At 40.2% G+C, this 16861-nt stretch overlaps 1 protein-coding gene across 15 annotated transcripts in view; it reads right to left on the bottom strand.

Annotated features, from left to right (window-relative positions):
* The window catches only part of SRPK2 (SRSF protein kinase 2), a 309081-nt gene that overhangs the window by 60980 nt on the left and 231240 nt on the right, over positions 1-16861 (bottom strand). For all 15 annotated transcript variants that reach the window (XM_084644353.1, XM_084644365.1, XM_084644364.1 and 12 more), the window contains one exon: positions 5926-6405. In XM_084644353.1, the coding sequence (XP_084500479.1) occupies positions 5926-6405 (480 nt within the window). The remainder of the gene's footprint in view (positions 1-5925; positions 6406-16861) is intronic.

The following is a 16861-nucleotide window of genomic DNA, read 5'->3' as shown; positions in this document are numbered from 1 at the left end:
TTTTTAGGTAACAAATCTGAGGAACTGTCCCCGATTGAGGTGTCATTAAGAGTAGGTTTTAGAACAAACGGATAGATTAAACAGTAATAACTCACCAGGATCAGATGGTATTCACCAAGAGTTCTGAAGGAACTCAAATATGAAATTGCAGAACTACTAACTTTAGTATGTAACCTATTAATTACATCAACCTCTGTTCCAGATGACTGGAGGATACCTAATGTAACGCTGATATTTATAAAAAAGGTTTCAAAAGTGATACTGACAATTACAGGTGCACCTTCAGTACCAGGCAAAAAACCTATAGTAAAGAACAAATTATCAATCATATAAACAAACACAATATGTTGGGGAAGAGTCGAACGGCTTTTGTAAAGGGAAATCATGCCTCACCAATCTATTACCATTCTCTGAGACAACCAGCATGCGGACAAAGATGATCCAGTGAATACAGTGTACTTGGAGTTTCAGAAAGTCTTTGGCAAGGTCCCACACCAAAGGCTCTCACACAAATTAACCAGTCATGGGATAAGAGGGAAGGTGCTTTCATGGATTCATAACTGGTTAAAAGTTAGGAAACAAAAGGTAAGAATAAATGGTCAGTTTTCACAATGGAAAGAGGTAAATAGTGGGGTTCCCCAGAGAGGTATACTGGAGCCAGTGCTGTTCAACATTTTTATAAATGACCAGGAAAAAGGTGTGTAAACAGTAAGGTGGCAACATTTGCAAACAATATTAATTACTCAAGATAGTAAGGTCCAAAGCTGACTGTGAAGAATTACAAAGGGATCTCAAAAAACTGGGTGACTAGGCAACAAACTAGCAGACGAAATTCAATGTTGACAAATGCAAAGAAATACACAATTGAAAAAATAATCCCAGCTATACATACAAAATGCTGGGGGTCTAAATTAGTTGCTACCACTCAAGAAAGAGATCTTGGAATCATTATTGATAGTTCTCTGAAAACATCTGCTCAGTGCGCTGCAGCAGTCAAAAAAGCTAACAGAATCATAGAATCTGGAAGGGACCTTGAGATTCCCCTTAGTCCAGTCCTCTGCACTCATAGCAGGACTAAGTATTATCTAGACTATCCCTAACAGGTGTTTGTTTAGCCTGCACTTAAAAATCTCCAATAATAGAGATTCCACTATCTCCCTAGGCAATTTATTCCAGTGCTTAACCACCCGGACAGTTAGGAAGGTTTTCCTAATGTCCAACCTAAACTGCCCTTGCTACAATTTAAGCCCATTGCTTCTTGTCCTATCCTCAAAAGTTAAGGAGAACAATCTTTCTCCCTCCTCCTTGTAACAACCGTTTTTGAACTTCAAAGCTTTTATCATGTCCCCTCTCAGTCTTCTCTTCTCCAAATTAAACAAACCCATTTTTTTCAATCTTCCCACACAGGTCATGCTTTCTAGACCTTTAATCATTTTTGTTCCTCTTCTCTGGACTTTCTCCAATTTGTCCACATCCTTCCTGAAATGTGGCCTCCAGAACTGGCCACAATACTCCAGTTGAGGTCTAATCAGCACAGAATAGAGCAGAAGAATTACTTTTCATGTCTTGCTTACAACAGTCCTGCTAATACATCCCAAAATGATGTTTGGTTTTTTTGCAACAGTGTTGACTCCTATTTATCTCGTGACCCCCAGATTCCTTTCTGCAGTACTCCCTAGGCAATCATTTCCCATTTTGTATGTGTGCAACTGATTGTTCTTTCCTAAGTGGAGTACTTTGCATTTGGACTTATTGAATTTCGTCCTATTTGCTTCAGACCCTTTCTCCAGTTTGTCCAGATCATTTTGAATTTTAATCTTATCCTCCAAAGCACTTGCAACCCCTCCCAGCTTGGCATCCTTTGCAAACTTTATAAGTGTACTCTCTATGACATTAACTAAATCATTGGTGAAGATATTGAACAGAACCGGACTCTGCAGGACCCCACTTGATATGCCCTGATAATGTTGTTCTTTACTATTGTTTCACCCAATTTGCCTGGTATATTGGAATTGGAAAAGGTACAGAGAAGGGATACAAAATGATCAAGAGTATGGAACAATTTCTATACCAGGAGAGATTAAAAAGACTGGGACTGTTCAGCTTAGAAAGGAGACGACTCAGGGTGGGGGGACATATAATCATGAATGATGTGAAGAAAGTGAATAAGGAAGTGTTTATTTACCCACTCACATAACACAAGAAGCCAAGGTCACTCAATGAAATTAATAGGCAGCAGGTTTAAAACAAACATAAGGAAGTGCTACTTCACACAGTAAAAATTCAACCTATGGAACTCGTTGCCAGGGACTGTTGTGAAGGCCAAAAGGATAACTGGGTTCAAAAAAGAATTCGATAAATTCATGGAGGATAGGTCCATCAATGGCTATTAGCCAAAATACTCAAGGATGCAACCCCATGCTCCAGGGGTCCCTAAACTTCTGACCATCAGAAGCTAAGACTTGAGAACTGGGAATGGATCATTTGATAATTGCCCTGTTCTTACATTCTCTCCAACATCTGGCACCAGCCACGGTCATACAGGGTAGTCATACATATGGGGTAGTCATACAGAGTGATCTGGATCACTTGGTAAGCTGGGCGCATTCAAACAAAATGATTTTAAAATGGCCAAATGCAAAGTTATACATCTAAGAGCAAGGAATGCAGGCCATACCTATCCGAATAGGTAACTGTATCCTAAAAATCAATGACCCTGAAAAAGATCTAGAGAGCATAACTCAGCATCGTCTCCCAGTGCAATCTTGATTTCATCTATGTTACAGACATCTCACTTTCTTTCTTTCTTCTTTTTTTTTAATGACTCAAACTGAAAGTATATGCCAGATTTTTTTTAATTTTGCAAAAAGTTCTCCTGTACTCTGTTCCAAATTATAGTTTAAAGCCCTTTCAGTTTTGAACGAAGAAAACTGGTATCTCCTTTACTTAAGTAAAGACCATATAATCTAAGTCTGCCTCTTAGCAGAAGGCATTACACAAAGCTCTGTCAAACCAAAGCTTTCTTTTCTACATTATCACCTCATTCATCCATTTGTCGGTGTGGTCTTTTTCTGTTGGCAAGAGATCACTGACAAGAAACCTTCATCAATAGACTGCAGTTTTCTCTTCTCTGCTCCCTAAAGTCATCTGAGCCTATCAAATCTTTTTCTTGTGTCAGTTTCCAAGTATTTGTATTAAGTGGAAATTCACCAGCATTCTCTAGGAGCATAGATTCTAGAGAGGGAAAAGACCTTTTAAAAGTTATCTAGTCCATCTCTTTGCCATCTCTTTTGTCCTTATACTTTTCTTGTCCTGGCACCTGGGAGGCAGCGTACCATCCCAGTCTCTCTATCTAGATCAAATGATCTGTGGTTCTTTTATAGTGCCCATCACTGTAGTATCTAAGCATCGATTCTGAGCCATGATTTCATTATTAAAGCATGTATCAAAACCACTTCTCTCTCCTTCCCCTTGAGTGATCATCTTTCAGTGCTTACTTTTCCTTCACTAGTTAAGACTACTATTCTCTGCTTCTTCCCAGTTTCATCATCCTCTAACTCAGCAAGTGCAGAATATTCTCTGGAACTCATTTATTTGCTATTCACTATGCTCAAAGACTGCTATGCCTGGCTCTGTTCCACACCAACACTTGTAACCATTCACAAACCTCCCAGTGTTCTCTAACCTTCCACACAGTTTTTAAATGAAGCCTGCTAAACAGATCACAACTAGCTGTAAAAAAACCTCACCAAACCAGTACTTTTTGTGTCAGCCATTCATACAGAAAATACAGACCCTATACCTGTTTTTCCAAAGTCTCACAAGCACATCTGAGGTCTTCTGCTCAATGCTAACGAAGCTAACTGTCTGACCTTTATTGTATTGTTCTTAATTTGTCTGTTTATTAGTCACTCACCAGCGCTTACACTTAGCTCCTGCCTCTAACTCGGATCAAAATGTATTTTATTAGGACTCATTCTTGATTCTGCCTTCACTTCAGCTGGCCTCCCAGACACCACTCATTTGGTATTTCCTCTTTCCTCTCCCCTACTTTAGTTTTGCCTTCCAGGATCATGCCTTGTTATTGCTCCTGCTAGTATTGCTTACTAAAAAGAGCTGGATGCAGCAGCAAAAAATAACATTCTCTGGTTTGGTTCACACCCTGCACCCGCTGGACCATACAAAAGCTATTCTGTCTAAGAGCAGCCCAGATGCAATTCTCCACTGCTGCTGTGCTTGGTAAGGAAGGAGAGGCGAACAGCCACGTAGCATATCTTCTGACCCCTTGCACAGGGGGCACAGCAGGGGGAGTACCATAGCACTGAGCACTACAGGAGATCCTGGACTGCTGCACAGCCCAGATGTAGCCCTGGGGAGCCAGAACAGGAACATGAGCAGTCCAGAATCTAAAAGCTGTGAAGATGGTGTCCCCCCAGACAGTTCAGAAGATGAAGCACAGAATCTTTCTCTAGGTCTGTGTTGCTCCTGCGCATAACACTTTTTATGGCATAGGAAAACTAGAGTGAAAGTGACCAGAGGCTTATTCCATTCAGGTTTTACTACTATTGCTGAGTGCCATGTGCAGGAGTCACAGTGCAAGTGTGATTCTTCCGCAAGGGAATTTCAAGTATGGTGAAAAAGAGAGAGGAGGGCATGCAGGGTGGAATAACTGCAAACCCACTCCAGATGTACAGCTGATATGATATCCTGTATTATAACAAGGCAAAACCATGGAATCTACAGAGCCGTTCTTTAGCGAACAGCTGCTAACAATAACTTCTAAAGATTGGCTTGCTACCTATGAGCACTTGTAAAGCTCCTATACTTTATGATGTACTACCAAACTTTTAATAAGGAGCTCTCCCACAAAAACGTTCCATCACAGGGGACTATTCATGAGACAATCCCCCAGCAATAGACCTCCCCCCAAAATAATCATTTCTATATCCTTCCCCCCAAAAATCTAACTTCTTCCACTTCCATTCCAGCCCAATAATGGTCCCAACCATGGTTCCTCAGAATCCCATAAATAAAACACTAGGTGGCTCTTGCAGTATCCCTGTGGCTCAAGGATCTTGGGAAGGATAAACGACACGATGACTACATTTAATTAACTCCATCTTTATAAACTGTGGTGAGGGAGAGGAACAGAGAGTGCCTCAAGTCTACTGAAGTGGAAGTAGGGCCACAGGGTTTCGCCGCCATCACCTCCTTTCAGCCCTAGTGAGTGGTTTACTTTTGGGGGGTAATCTTCAATTAATTAATTAAAAGGAGCAGAAACTTACTTTATTATTTATTATTCTTAATTTTATTATTATTGTTTTAAAAAATAAAAGCTGTTTCATGGACCTAGAGGCTGGCTCAGTTAACAAGGAGATCCTACAAACTCCCTCCATCTCAGTGCACAGCATATACTATACTGACTCTAGTAACATGCATTACAATAAGGTAAACATTGCAAAATACAGAAATATCCATGCATGTGTCTGCTTAATTTACATGGCACATCTATCTAGGTACTTATATGATTCCCCATCCTGTAGGTCTGAGCACCTATACAACAATTTAACCTAGTCTTAAAAATACATTAAATATGCTGGAGTTAAAATGAAGATAATTTCCTATTCTGGTTTCTGGCAATAATTAAGACATAACTGACAACTTAAACCAGCCAAATGGATGAAATATTAAATTTCAAATGATTATAATTGAGATTTACTATTAACATAATATACGGAGCAAATAAGCAAAATATTCTAGTTTAAACTAATTTCATCAGTATCCAAATAAAAAGCAAGCTCTCAATGCACACGTCACTGAATAGAGTTATGGCACACATACAACATTTAAATCCATTCCAAAGTACGATTTCATCTACAATTCTGAGATACACAAAAGCATTTACAAGAGGAGGCAAGTACTTACTTTTTGGCAAGTCTCCAGTACTAGACGCTGAAACTGTTCTGCTTCTATCCTGAGATGGGCTGCTCTCATCTCTTTCAGTTACAGATGATCCCTCAGAAACAGCTGAACCACAAGCTACAGATTCTAAAGCTCCAGAGAACATTGAAGCTGAAAATTCAGAGAACTGTGACTCAGGAATTTTATGACGTCCATTTGGCAATTCACCATTAAATTGTTCATAGGAGCTACTATAAGAATAATCATTTTTTGCATTTGGCTCATTGAAGTTATACTCCTCAGGGTTTGGGCACTCTTCCTCTTCCTCATCTTCATCTTCAATCTGTTGTTCCAGTAAGAATGGGCCATTTACAATATGGCCATTTGTTTTGGGGGATTCTATCCATGTAGGGTCTGTGTTAACAAGTTCCTGTTCAACATCATCATCTTTCTCAGTGTTTTCTTTTTCTGTGTCTTCTTTTTCCTCCTGATCTTCTGCTTCACCTTAAGAATGTAATGAACAACGTATTAGATAGTACATCAATATACCTTTTTTGAAATTATGAATTTTCATGATCTTTAACTCCTCAATAACTACTAGACTTCAGTGTAAAGAAACACTTGAATACACAAAGATTTCAACTTTAACTTGATGTCTTTATTTCATTTATTAGGCATCTCATTTCACTTTTTATTTGGAAATGCTTGTGTTTTACAACTTTGATTATTTTCCAATTTCATCTTTATGTTTTAAAAAAAATATTTTTCAGCAAAGCTAACAAGTGATCATTATTATTCACAATTTGTATTATGGTAATGCCCAAAGGTCACATTATGCTGGATGCGGCACTAACACTCAGGAGAGATGGTCCACCTTCAAAGAGCTCACCGTCTGCAGCCCTGATCCTGCAGGCTGTTACTTATGTGTGGAGAGCTGTACCTGTGTGGAGCCCCAGTGAATTCAAAGGGGCTCTGCATGGGCATAATTAGAGCCCTACCATATTCACAGTTCATGCTGGTCAATTTCATGGTCATAGGATTTTAAAAATCATAAATTTTGAGTCAGGACCCCCATTTTGACAAACGCTGGTCTCCCCCGTGAAATCTGTATAATAGAGGGTAAAAGCACGCAGAAGACCAGATTTCATGGGGGGAGACCAGATTTCACGCTCCATGATGCATTTTTCATGGCTGTGAATTTGATAGGACCCTAGGCATAATGGTCTGCATGCTCAGGACAGCTTGCAGGATCAGAGTCTACACTGAAACAAAACACATGTGGACATACCAAACAGCAGGAGAGAATGAAAGAGGAAGGACAAGGATAATCGTAAATATGATCATGAAGTTACATAGTTATGTGTACAACTTAGTGGCTCCAAATCTCTATTTGTTAATATAAACAAATGAAGCATCATATAAAGAGCAGCACAGATGTGTCTCAGGAAGGGATCTGAGTAAGAGGGCAATGGCCTTACTGATTAGTTCAAGGGGAACATTATATGGCGGTAGGGTAAGAGAAAGCACTAGTAAAGCTGAGGGAGAAGAGGCCAAATAGGCATTCAAGGCTAGCATCACTGTCAGAATGAAGGGAGTGGTGGCAATGAGTTAAGAGTGGATAAGCAGGGAAGAGCACAGTTATGAAGGTCTTTGAAGGTAAGAACAAGAACCCTGAATCTGATACAGTGGCAAACAGGGAGCCAGTAGAGGGACTCAAAGAAATGCAAGATATTGCCAGAGTAAGAGACAAGAAAGGTGATCCTAGAAGCAACATTTTATCTGGAATGGAGAAGGGCAATGTGAAGATTGGGGAGACCAGAGAGAAGTTGGTTACAGGAGTGGTTTTCAACCTTTTTTCATTTGCGGATCCCTAAGAAATTTCAAATGTAGGTGGGGACTCTTTTAGAAATCTTAAACAAAGTCTGTGAACCCCCATGGGTCCACGGACAGCAGGTTGAAAACCACTGGGTTACAGTAATCAAGACATAATGAGGGCCTGAAAGAGAGTGTTTAGCAACATGGGAAGAAAGACAAAAGGCATATCTTAGAAATGTTATGGAAGAAGCTGCAGGATTTGCAGATAATTATAATAGTAATAAATTACTTAGATGTGCACAGAAAGGGAGAGGTGGAATCAGAGATGACTCTATAGCTACATTAATTTTATGTAATAAAGATGCAACTTGTTGTTCTGTTACTTCCTCAGGATACTTAGTTATGTCAGCATTTGTAGTAATAATAGATTTTCAGGACCTAAGTAAAATGATTTATATTTAATTAAAGTCTCTTTAATTAAGGTTGTTTTTACCTCATCGCCATTTGATCAGAGAAAACTAGGACTGTCAAGCGATTAAAAAAATTAATTGGGATTTATCATGCTGTTAAACAATAATACAAAATCATTTATTTAAATATTTTTGGATGTTTTCTACATTTTCAAATATATTGATTTCAATTACAACACAGAATACAAAGTGTAGAGTGCTCACTTTATATTATTTTTATTACAAATATTTGCACTGTAAAAAACAAAATAGTATTTTTCAATTCACCTAATACAAGTACTGTAGTGCAATATCTTTGTCCTGAAAATTGAACTTATAAATGTAGAATTATGTACAAAAAATAACTGTATTCAAAAATAAAACCATGTAAAACTTTAGAGCCTACAAGTCCAATCAGTCCTACTTCTTGTCCAGCCAATCGCTCAGACTAACAAGTTTGTTTACATTTGCAGAAGATAATGCAGCTCGCTTCTTGTTTACAACATCCACCTGAAAGTGAAAACAGGGGTCCACATGGTATTGTTATAGCTGGCATTGTAAGATACTTACATGCCAGATGCGCTACAGATTCATATGTCCTTTCATGCTTCAATCACCATTTCAGAGGACATACGTGCATGCTGATGATGGGGGCTGCTCGATAACAATCCAAAGCAGCGTGGACCAATGCATGTTCATTTTCATCATCTGAGTCAGATGCCACCAGCAGAAGGTTGATTTATTTAATTTTTTTTTGGTGGTTCAGGTTCTGTAGTTTCTGCATCGGAGCGCTGCTCTTTTAAGACTTCTGAAAGCATGCTCCACACCTCGTCCCTCTCAGATTTTGGAAGGCACTTCAGATTCTTAAACCTTGGGTCGAGTGCTGTAGCTATCTTTAGAAATCTCACATTAGTACCTTCTTTGTGTTTTGTCAAATCTGCAGTGAAAGTGTTCTTGAAACGAACATGTGCTGGGTCATCATCTGAGACTGCTATAACATGAAATATATGGCAGAATGCGGGTAAAAAAGAGCAGGACACATGCAATTCTCCCCCAAGGAGTTCAGTCACAAATTTCATTAATGCATGATTTTTTTAACGAGCGTGATCACTGTGGAACATGTCCTCTGGAATGCGTGGTCGAAGCAGGAAGGGACATACGAATGTTTAGTATATTTGGTATGTAAATACCTTGCATGCCTGCTACAAAAGTGACATGAGAATGCCTGTGCTCACTTTCAGGTGATGTAAATAAGCGGGCAGCATTATTTTCCATAAATGGAAACAAAGTTGTTTCTCTTAGCACTTGGCTGAACGAGAAGTAGGACTGAGTCGACTTGTAGGCTCTAAAGGTTTACATTGTTTTGTTTTTGAGTGCAGTTATGTAACAAAAAAAAAATCTACATTTGAAAGGTACACCTTCACAATAAAGAGACTGCACTACACTACTTGTATTAGGTGAACTGAAAAATACTATTTCTTTTGTTAATCATTTTCACAGTGCAAATGTTTGGAATAAAAAATTATATAAAGTGAGCACTGTACACTTTGTATTCTGTGTTGTAATCGAAATCAATATATTTGAAAATGTAGAAAAACATCCAGAAATATTTAATATGTTTCAATTGGTATTTTATTGTTTAGCAGTGTGATTAAAACTGCGATTAATCACGATTAATTTTTTTTTAGTTAATCGCATGAGTTAACTGCGATTAATCGACAGCCTTAGAGAAAACCAATTCAGTGTGTTTTATGGTTTTTATTTAAAAGCAGAAACAACTATAAGGCTAATTTATTATACTTCCCTAAAGTACTAAACAATACGAAAATCAGATTGAGTTACAATGTAGACGGCATTAATCCAATCAAGGAGTTAACAATAATACAAATCAAAACTGGTTAACTAACAAGAAAACAATGAGATCAACAATTTATCAAATCACTGCAGAAGCACAATAAATAATCAACTCACAAAACTAATATAGTACCAATGATTAAATGGCTTATTTAGTCATACACAGACTTCCCATCCCCAACCCACATCCTGCAAAATGGCTAAGACAAGTCTTTCCTGGCAGGCATCCCCGTATCTGTTAAGGAAACAAAAAGAAGCCAAGTTATTCAGGAAAAGAAGGAGGATCTGCTCTTCTGGCTCAGATACCGTCATGCAGTGGGTGTTATCTGCTGACCAACTGGCTGGTCTGCAATGTCTTTGATTCCACTTTCTCTGGGAGGGAAAGTAGAAGTATCTGATTGTTGCGGTGGTGACCTCGGGAGGAGCACACTTCTTCCTTGTTTATCTAGTCCTTTAAGGTAGAAATTCAAGCTGATAATTTCCCAGAGGACAGACCACCTCAGTAATCTTTGGACCAAACTGGGGATCACAGGTTTGCATTCCACCTTTACTGTCCAGCCAACCCTGGTCGAGTGAGGTTAATCTAAACACTCTTGGGGCCCTTCTTCCGGGGGACTGATTCTTTGTCACATCCACAGCTCCTGATATTGTGTGCCAAATGCATGGCAATGTAAAAACAAGCATCCTGGAGGTTGAAAGCTGCAAACCAATCCCCTGGATCTAATGACAGTATTATTGAAGCTAGGGTAACCATCCTGAATTTCAAATGCGAAATGAAGGTGTTGAGCATTCTGAGGGCTAGGATCTTCTTTGGTATGAGGAAAAATTTAGAACAGAAGCCTGACTCTCTGTAAGGACCAAGAATTGCTTTGAGAACTGGGAGAGAATTCTATTCTAAAAAAAGCTTATTATGAGACGAGATGAAAAGGGAGATGGAAGGTGGGAGAATGGTAGGTGTAAGTATGGAAATGAATCCTGTAGCCAAATGATATCATGCTAGGATCCATTTGTCCAATTTTAGGCAGTTTCATCAGGCCCACCGATGGAGTAGATACACCCCATATTGGCCAGGAAGGGGTTAATAAGATTCTGTGGGCTCAATAACCCAAACCCCATTACAACTGCAAGAACTGTCAAGCCTAGAAGGAGGCATTAAAAGAGGAAAAAGCCCAGCTCAATAGTGGCTGACTGGCAGAATGAGTGGGAGGGCCTGGTTGGGACCACAGGAAACATACCAACAGCTTGGAGGAAGGCTGGCCTAGGCCAGAGGCTATCCTGAGACCGTTAGATGCCAGAGCTTCCTTGGGGGTAGGTATATCTGGTGCAGGACCTTTATATTTGCTTTGTTCATCATAACTAATCTACTTTCCTTTGGGGATCTGTAGAGGAGTGAGCCCAGGAAGACCCTGTAAGAAAGGGACTAGAGACAGGTTGAGGGAGAATTTAATAGCCAGAACTTACCTGCTTACTACAGGATCCCCAGCTGGAACCCAACAACAGAGGGTGGGCCTAGGTTCCCCTATCAGCCCGCTGAGGATGGTAACATGAAGATCCCTGGAAGCAAGGATCCAGGCCTGAGACTAAATTACTGTTTTGCTGGACTTGATTTACTCTGGAAGGGGTGGGACTATATGTGACCTGGCTGAAGTGCCATGTCATGAGAAGAAGTAGATGACTACAGGGCCACAATGGTTGTAGGCAGGGACACCAGAGGAGAAGACCCTGCTATGCCACACCCAGCTGCCAGGGGACACACTGGCCATGAGTTACCTATCTATACTCCCAAAATAGGAAAATACAGTTCCCAAATAGTAGGCAAGAAGAGAGAAGGGAGATCTGGTAGAATGATCAATTCGCAGCTCCTCATTGGATTGTCAAAAGGAAGACTTACTAGTTGTAGCCAGATATGACAAGGAGGTGAGGCTTCTGAAATTTTTGTCACTTCCTTGGGGGCTCAGAAGGCCTCTAGTACTATTAAGTAACTGGAATAATCTTCTGTCTAGGGAAGGACTGAGATCTATTGTATCTCCTCATTATTGTAGGGACAAAAATGCCAAGGGATCATAGTATCAATAGGAAATCTTTGAGCATGTGCAGGGACTCATCAGTTTTCTCACTGAAGAGGTTGGGCCATCAAATGGAAGATCCTCCAGATGACTGAATCCACAAAGTTTGATGCACAACTACTGATGTTTCTATCCAGTGGGAAGCTATATCAGCAGCATACAACACTGTCTGCTACAAGGACCTTTCTATCAGCTGACCTCCAATGATTAACAACTGGAACTGCTCTCTGTATTCCTGTGGCAACTTATCAATAAAGTCTGTGAATTTATTATAATTAATAAAATCATTTTTGGCCTTGGGAACCAGACAGTTTGAAATCCTGAGTTTGTAGGTTTGCAGATGAGTAATTTTTTCATCCAGGCATTTCAGTTCTTTTTCATATGGTGTCATCTAAGGGCTTGTCTATAGAGTGGGGTAACATGCTACACAGGGGTCAGATTTGAAAAGTACAATAATGTGTTGCACATTAATTGGTCCATGTTGAACCAGCTGATGTGCATTAAAAGTGTTCCCTAGTATGCTTTAACATGGTACTGTTTTAAACAGCACTATGTTAAAGCACATTAGCAAGGTCTACACAGACCAATTAATGCATCGCATGTTAGTATTCTTTAGAAATCACACCCCTCCATAGAGCACGTTCCCCCACTGTGTACACAAGACCTTAAAGTGGTGCTGCTTACTCCATTCATTTGTGGCCACCACAACTAGTAAACCTTGGACCAGGTAGGAAAAAAGGTATTCCACTCTCTTAAGATGGCAAATACTACTTTCTGTCCCTCTTAGACATTGGAGAAATAATTACTGGAGTCTGTCAGACAGATGTAGGAGGCTCTAATAGCACCACATTAACAGGCAGGGCACTTCACCCTAGCATGGTAGTATGTAAGATGTCTAAATGTTTATGAAGTGCTTCCTGAACATACTTCAGCAGAATCTGGGAAGTCTCAGCTACTCATTTCATTAGGTCCTGAAAAATCCTATAATTGTCCGGACATGACAGTGGTGAAAAAATCATTGCCTCATGTCAAGAGGAGGTGGCAGTGGCAATGGCTTGTGGAACTTACATGTCTTCCTCTGTGGGATGTTCTTCCTCCGCTGACTGCTCCTCTAATTGTTGGGTTTGCACTGGGCGTTCCTGAGACTGAGTGGGCTGACATCTCTGAGTCACCCACCCCCCACCAAGAACATGAGGATGTATGAGGTAATGCTTCCTCTAAGTAGCCCAGGGATTCCAAAAAGGCGACTGAGGGGTACTATATGAAAAGAGGAGGGGCCCAAGGAGGTGGGTATCATTGCACTTGGTAAGCCAGAAAACTCCACCTACAGAATGGTGCTACATCCTAAATCCTCTTTCAAACTGAGTATCAGGGGATGGCTCCCAACGGGAGAAATTAGACAAATCTACATCACCTTGATGTCAATCTGATGAGGACTATGAGACCTGAGACTCAAAAGGAGGAGGAGAAGAAGCAGGAGTGGTAAGCAGTAGAATCTGACTTACAATCAGTACCAGAGAGTCAGTTGGTAGCGGTGAAAGTCTTGTAACTTTCCTGGTGTCCATTGTACAGGAGATCAGAGGGATTCAGATCTGAGGCTGTCCATGTGGAACAAGCTAACAAATAAATTTTTAACCTTGCTTCCCTGAGCTTTTTTGGTTCTCTTAGAGAACGATTTGTAGACATAGCAGTTGGCAGGGATCTGTGACTCTCCTAAACAAGAAAAAGCAGTGATCATAGAATCACAGAACTGGAAGGGACCTTGAGAGGTCATCTAGTCGAGTCCCCTGCACTCAAGGGAGGACTAAGTATTATCTAGACCATCCCTGACAAGTGTTTGTCTAACCTGCTCTTAAAAATCCCCAATGATGGAGATTCCACAACCTCCCTAGGCAATTTATTCCAGTGCTTAACCACTCTGACAGTTAGGAAGTTTTTCCTAATGTCCAACCTAAACCGCCCTTGCTGCAATTTAAGGCCATTGCTTCTTGTCCTACCCTCAGAGGTTAAGAACAACAATTTTTCTCCCTCCTCCTTGTAACAACCTTTTACATACTTGAAACTGTTATCATGTCCCCTCTCAGTCTTCTCTTCTCCAGACTAAACAAACCCAATTTTTTCAATCTTCTCTCATAGGTCATGTTTTCTAGCCCTTTAATCTTTTTTCTTGCTCTTCTCTGGACTTTCTCCAATTTGTCCACATCCTTCCTGAAATGTGGCACCCAGAACTGAACACAATACTCCAGTTGAGGCCTAATCAGTGCGGAGTAGAGCAGAAGAATTACTCCTCGTGTCTTGTTTACAATACTCCTGCTAATACATCCTAGAATGATGTTTGCTTTTTTTGCAACAGTGTTACACTGTTGACTCATATTTAGCTTGTGACCCACTAGGACCCCCCAGATCCCTTTCCATAGTACTCCTTCCTAGGCAGTCTTTTCCCATGTTGTATGTGTGCAACTGATTGTTTTTTCCTAAGTGGAGTACTTTGCATTTGGCCTTATTGAATTTCGTCCTATTTACTTCAGACCCTTTCTCCAGTTTGTCCAGATCATTTTGAATTTTAATCCTATCTTCCAAAGCACTTGCAACCCCTCCCAGCTTGGTATCGTCCGCAAACTTTCTAAGTGTACTCTCTATGCCATTATCTAAATCAGTGATGAAGATATAGAACAGAACCAGACCCAGAACCGATCCCTGCAGGACCCCACTTACTATGCCCTTCCAGCATGACTGTGAACAACTGATAGCTACTCTCTGGGAATTATTTTCCAACTAGTTATGCACCCACCGTATGGTAGCTCCATCTAGGTCGTATTTCCCTAGTTTGTTTATGAGAAGGTCATGCGAGACAGTATCAAAAGCCTTACTAAAGTCAAGATATACCAAATCCACTGCTTCCCCCCATCCACAGGGCTTGTTACCCTGTCATAGAAAGCTATCAGGTTGGTTTGACACAATTTGTTCTTGACAAAGCCATGCTGACGATTATTTATCACCTTATTATCTTCTGGGTGTTTGCAAATTGATTGCTTAATTATTTGCTCCATAATCTTTCCAGGTACAGAAGTTAAGCTGACTGGTCTGTAATTCCCCGGGTTGTCCTTATTTCCCTTTTTATAGATGGGCACTATATCTGCCCTTTTTCAGTTTTCTGGAACATCTCCTGTCTTCCATAACTTTTCAAAGATAATTGCTAATGGCTCAGATATCTCCTCAGTCAGCTCCTTGAGTATTCTAGGATGCATTTCATCAGGCCCTGGTGATTTGAAGACATCTAACTTGTTCTTTCCCTATTTTAGACTCTGATCCTACCTCATTTTCACTGGCATTCACTATTTTAGATGTCCAATCGTCACCAACCTTCTTGGTGAAAACCGAAATAAAGAAGTCATTAAGCATCTCTGCCATTTCCACATTTTCTGTTATTGTCTTTCCCCCCCCCCCCCCCGATTGAGTAACGGGCCTACTCTGTCCTTGGTCTTTCTCTTGCTTCTAATGTATTTGTAGAATGTTTTCTTGTTTCCTTTTATGTCCCTAGCTAGTTTGAGCTTGTTTTATGCCTTGACTTTTCTAATTTTGTCCCTACATACTTGTGTTATATTCATCCTTTGTAATTTGATGCAATAGTCATTGAGGGGAAAAGCCTCCCACAAAAGTCACAAAATTTAAAGCCAGGGGATTTTGGCATCATTAAAGAAAACGTCCCTCACTAAAAGAATAAATGAAAGAGGGGGAAAAAATCAAGGAGGAGTAAAACCCTTTAAATAAAACTACACTAATCACAGATATAGCCAAGCAGCCAACTCTTATATTATACTTTCCTCAGGCTTGGCAGAATTTGATTTTTTTAATATAATTTCAACAGATAATATCAGTGTTTATTTTTAAGCTTTTTTATCCTTATCAGTTTAAATTCTCACAGTTGGGGGGTGTCAGACAATAATTATAATAATGACAGTAGACATGAGATTCATACAGGTAAGCTTTGTAACTATTAAAACACAAATTGTCAACATGTCAGAATATCTTAAATCAAACTCATGACAAATTCTCAAGCAGCATTTTTCTTACTTTGCCTATCTGTAAATTGTGATTATCAATTAATCCATTTTTGTTAGTGTGTGTACAGTGAAACCAATGTTTACCAACATTTACTGATAAAAGTCCAATTCTTCCAAGCCTAACTATACTATATACAAAGAAAAATATCCTAATACTACCTAAATGCATTTACAAAATGTCACGCCAATCACATCAACAAATGCGAAAACACATGGGGCTGGCAGTGAAAGGGGGACTGGCAGTAGCAGTAGCAAGGGAGGGAGTCGCTGGCCAAGGAACAATAAGTAGCTCCTCATGGGAGTCTCTGGCACCCTTTGGCCAGCTGGAGGAGAAGGGTGCTGATTGGCCCAGATCCAAGAATGTAACCCAGTGCAGGGGCCATGTGGAGCCTCTTTTGGCTCCATTCCAGCAGCCCACCCTACCCATTTGAACTAGGAATGGGAACCCGGCGTGACAGATGTTCTGGGTCAAGCTGACCACCTGTTTAGGGGGTCAGGAAGGATTTTTTTCTCCCATGGGCAATTGGCAGAGAACCAGGGAGTTTTTTGTCTTCCTCACAGTGCCTGCAAGCCACAGTGGGTTAAGTAGGAATGTGCCTGGTGCCTGACTAAGGTACTGGAGTGGTGTTGCTTACTCGTTGCAACTTGCAGCCAGTTTCCAGTGCAGTTAAGAGACTAAAATGAATGTTTCCCAGAGGTAAAAGACCTGGGA

Source organism: Lepidochelys olivacea (assembly GCF_965140295.1).
Source record: "Lepidochelys olivacea isolate rLepOli2 genome assembly, chromosome: 1".
NCBI lineage: Eukaryota > Metazoa > Chordata > Testudines > Cheloniidae > Lepidochelys > Lepidochelys olivacea.
The sequence above is the reverse complement of the archived record's forward strand: the minus strand, read 5'-3'. Positions and strand labels throughout refer to the sequence as shown.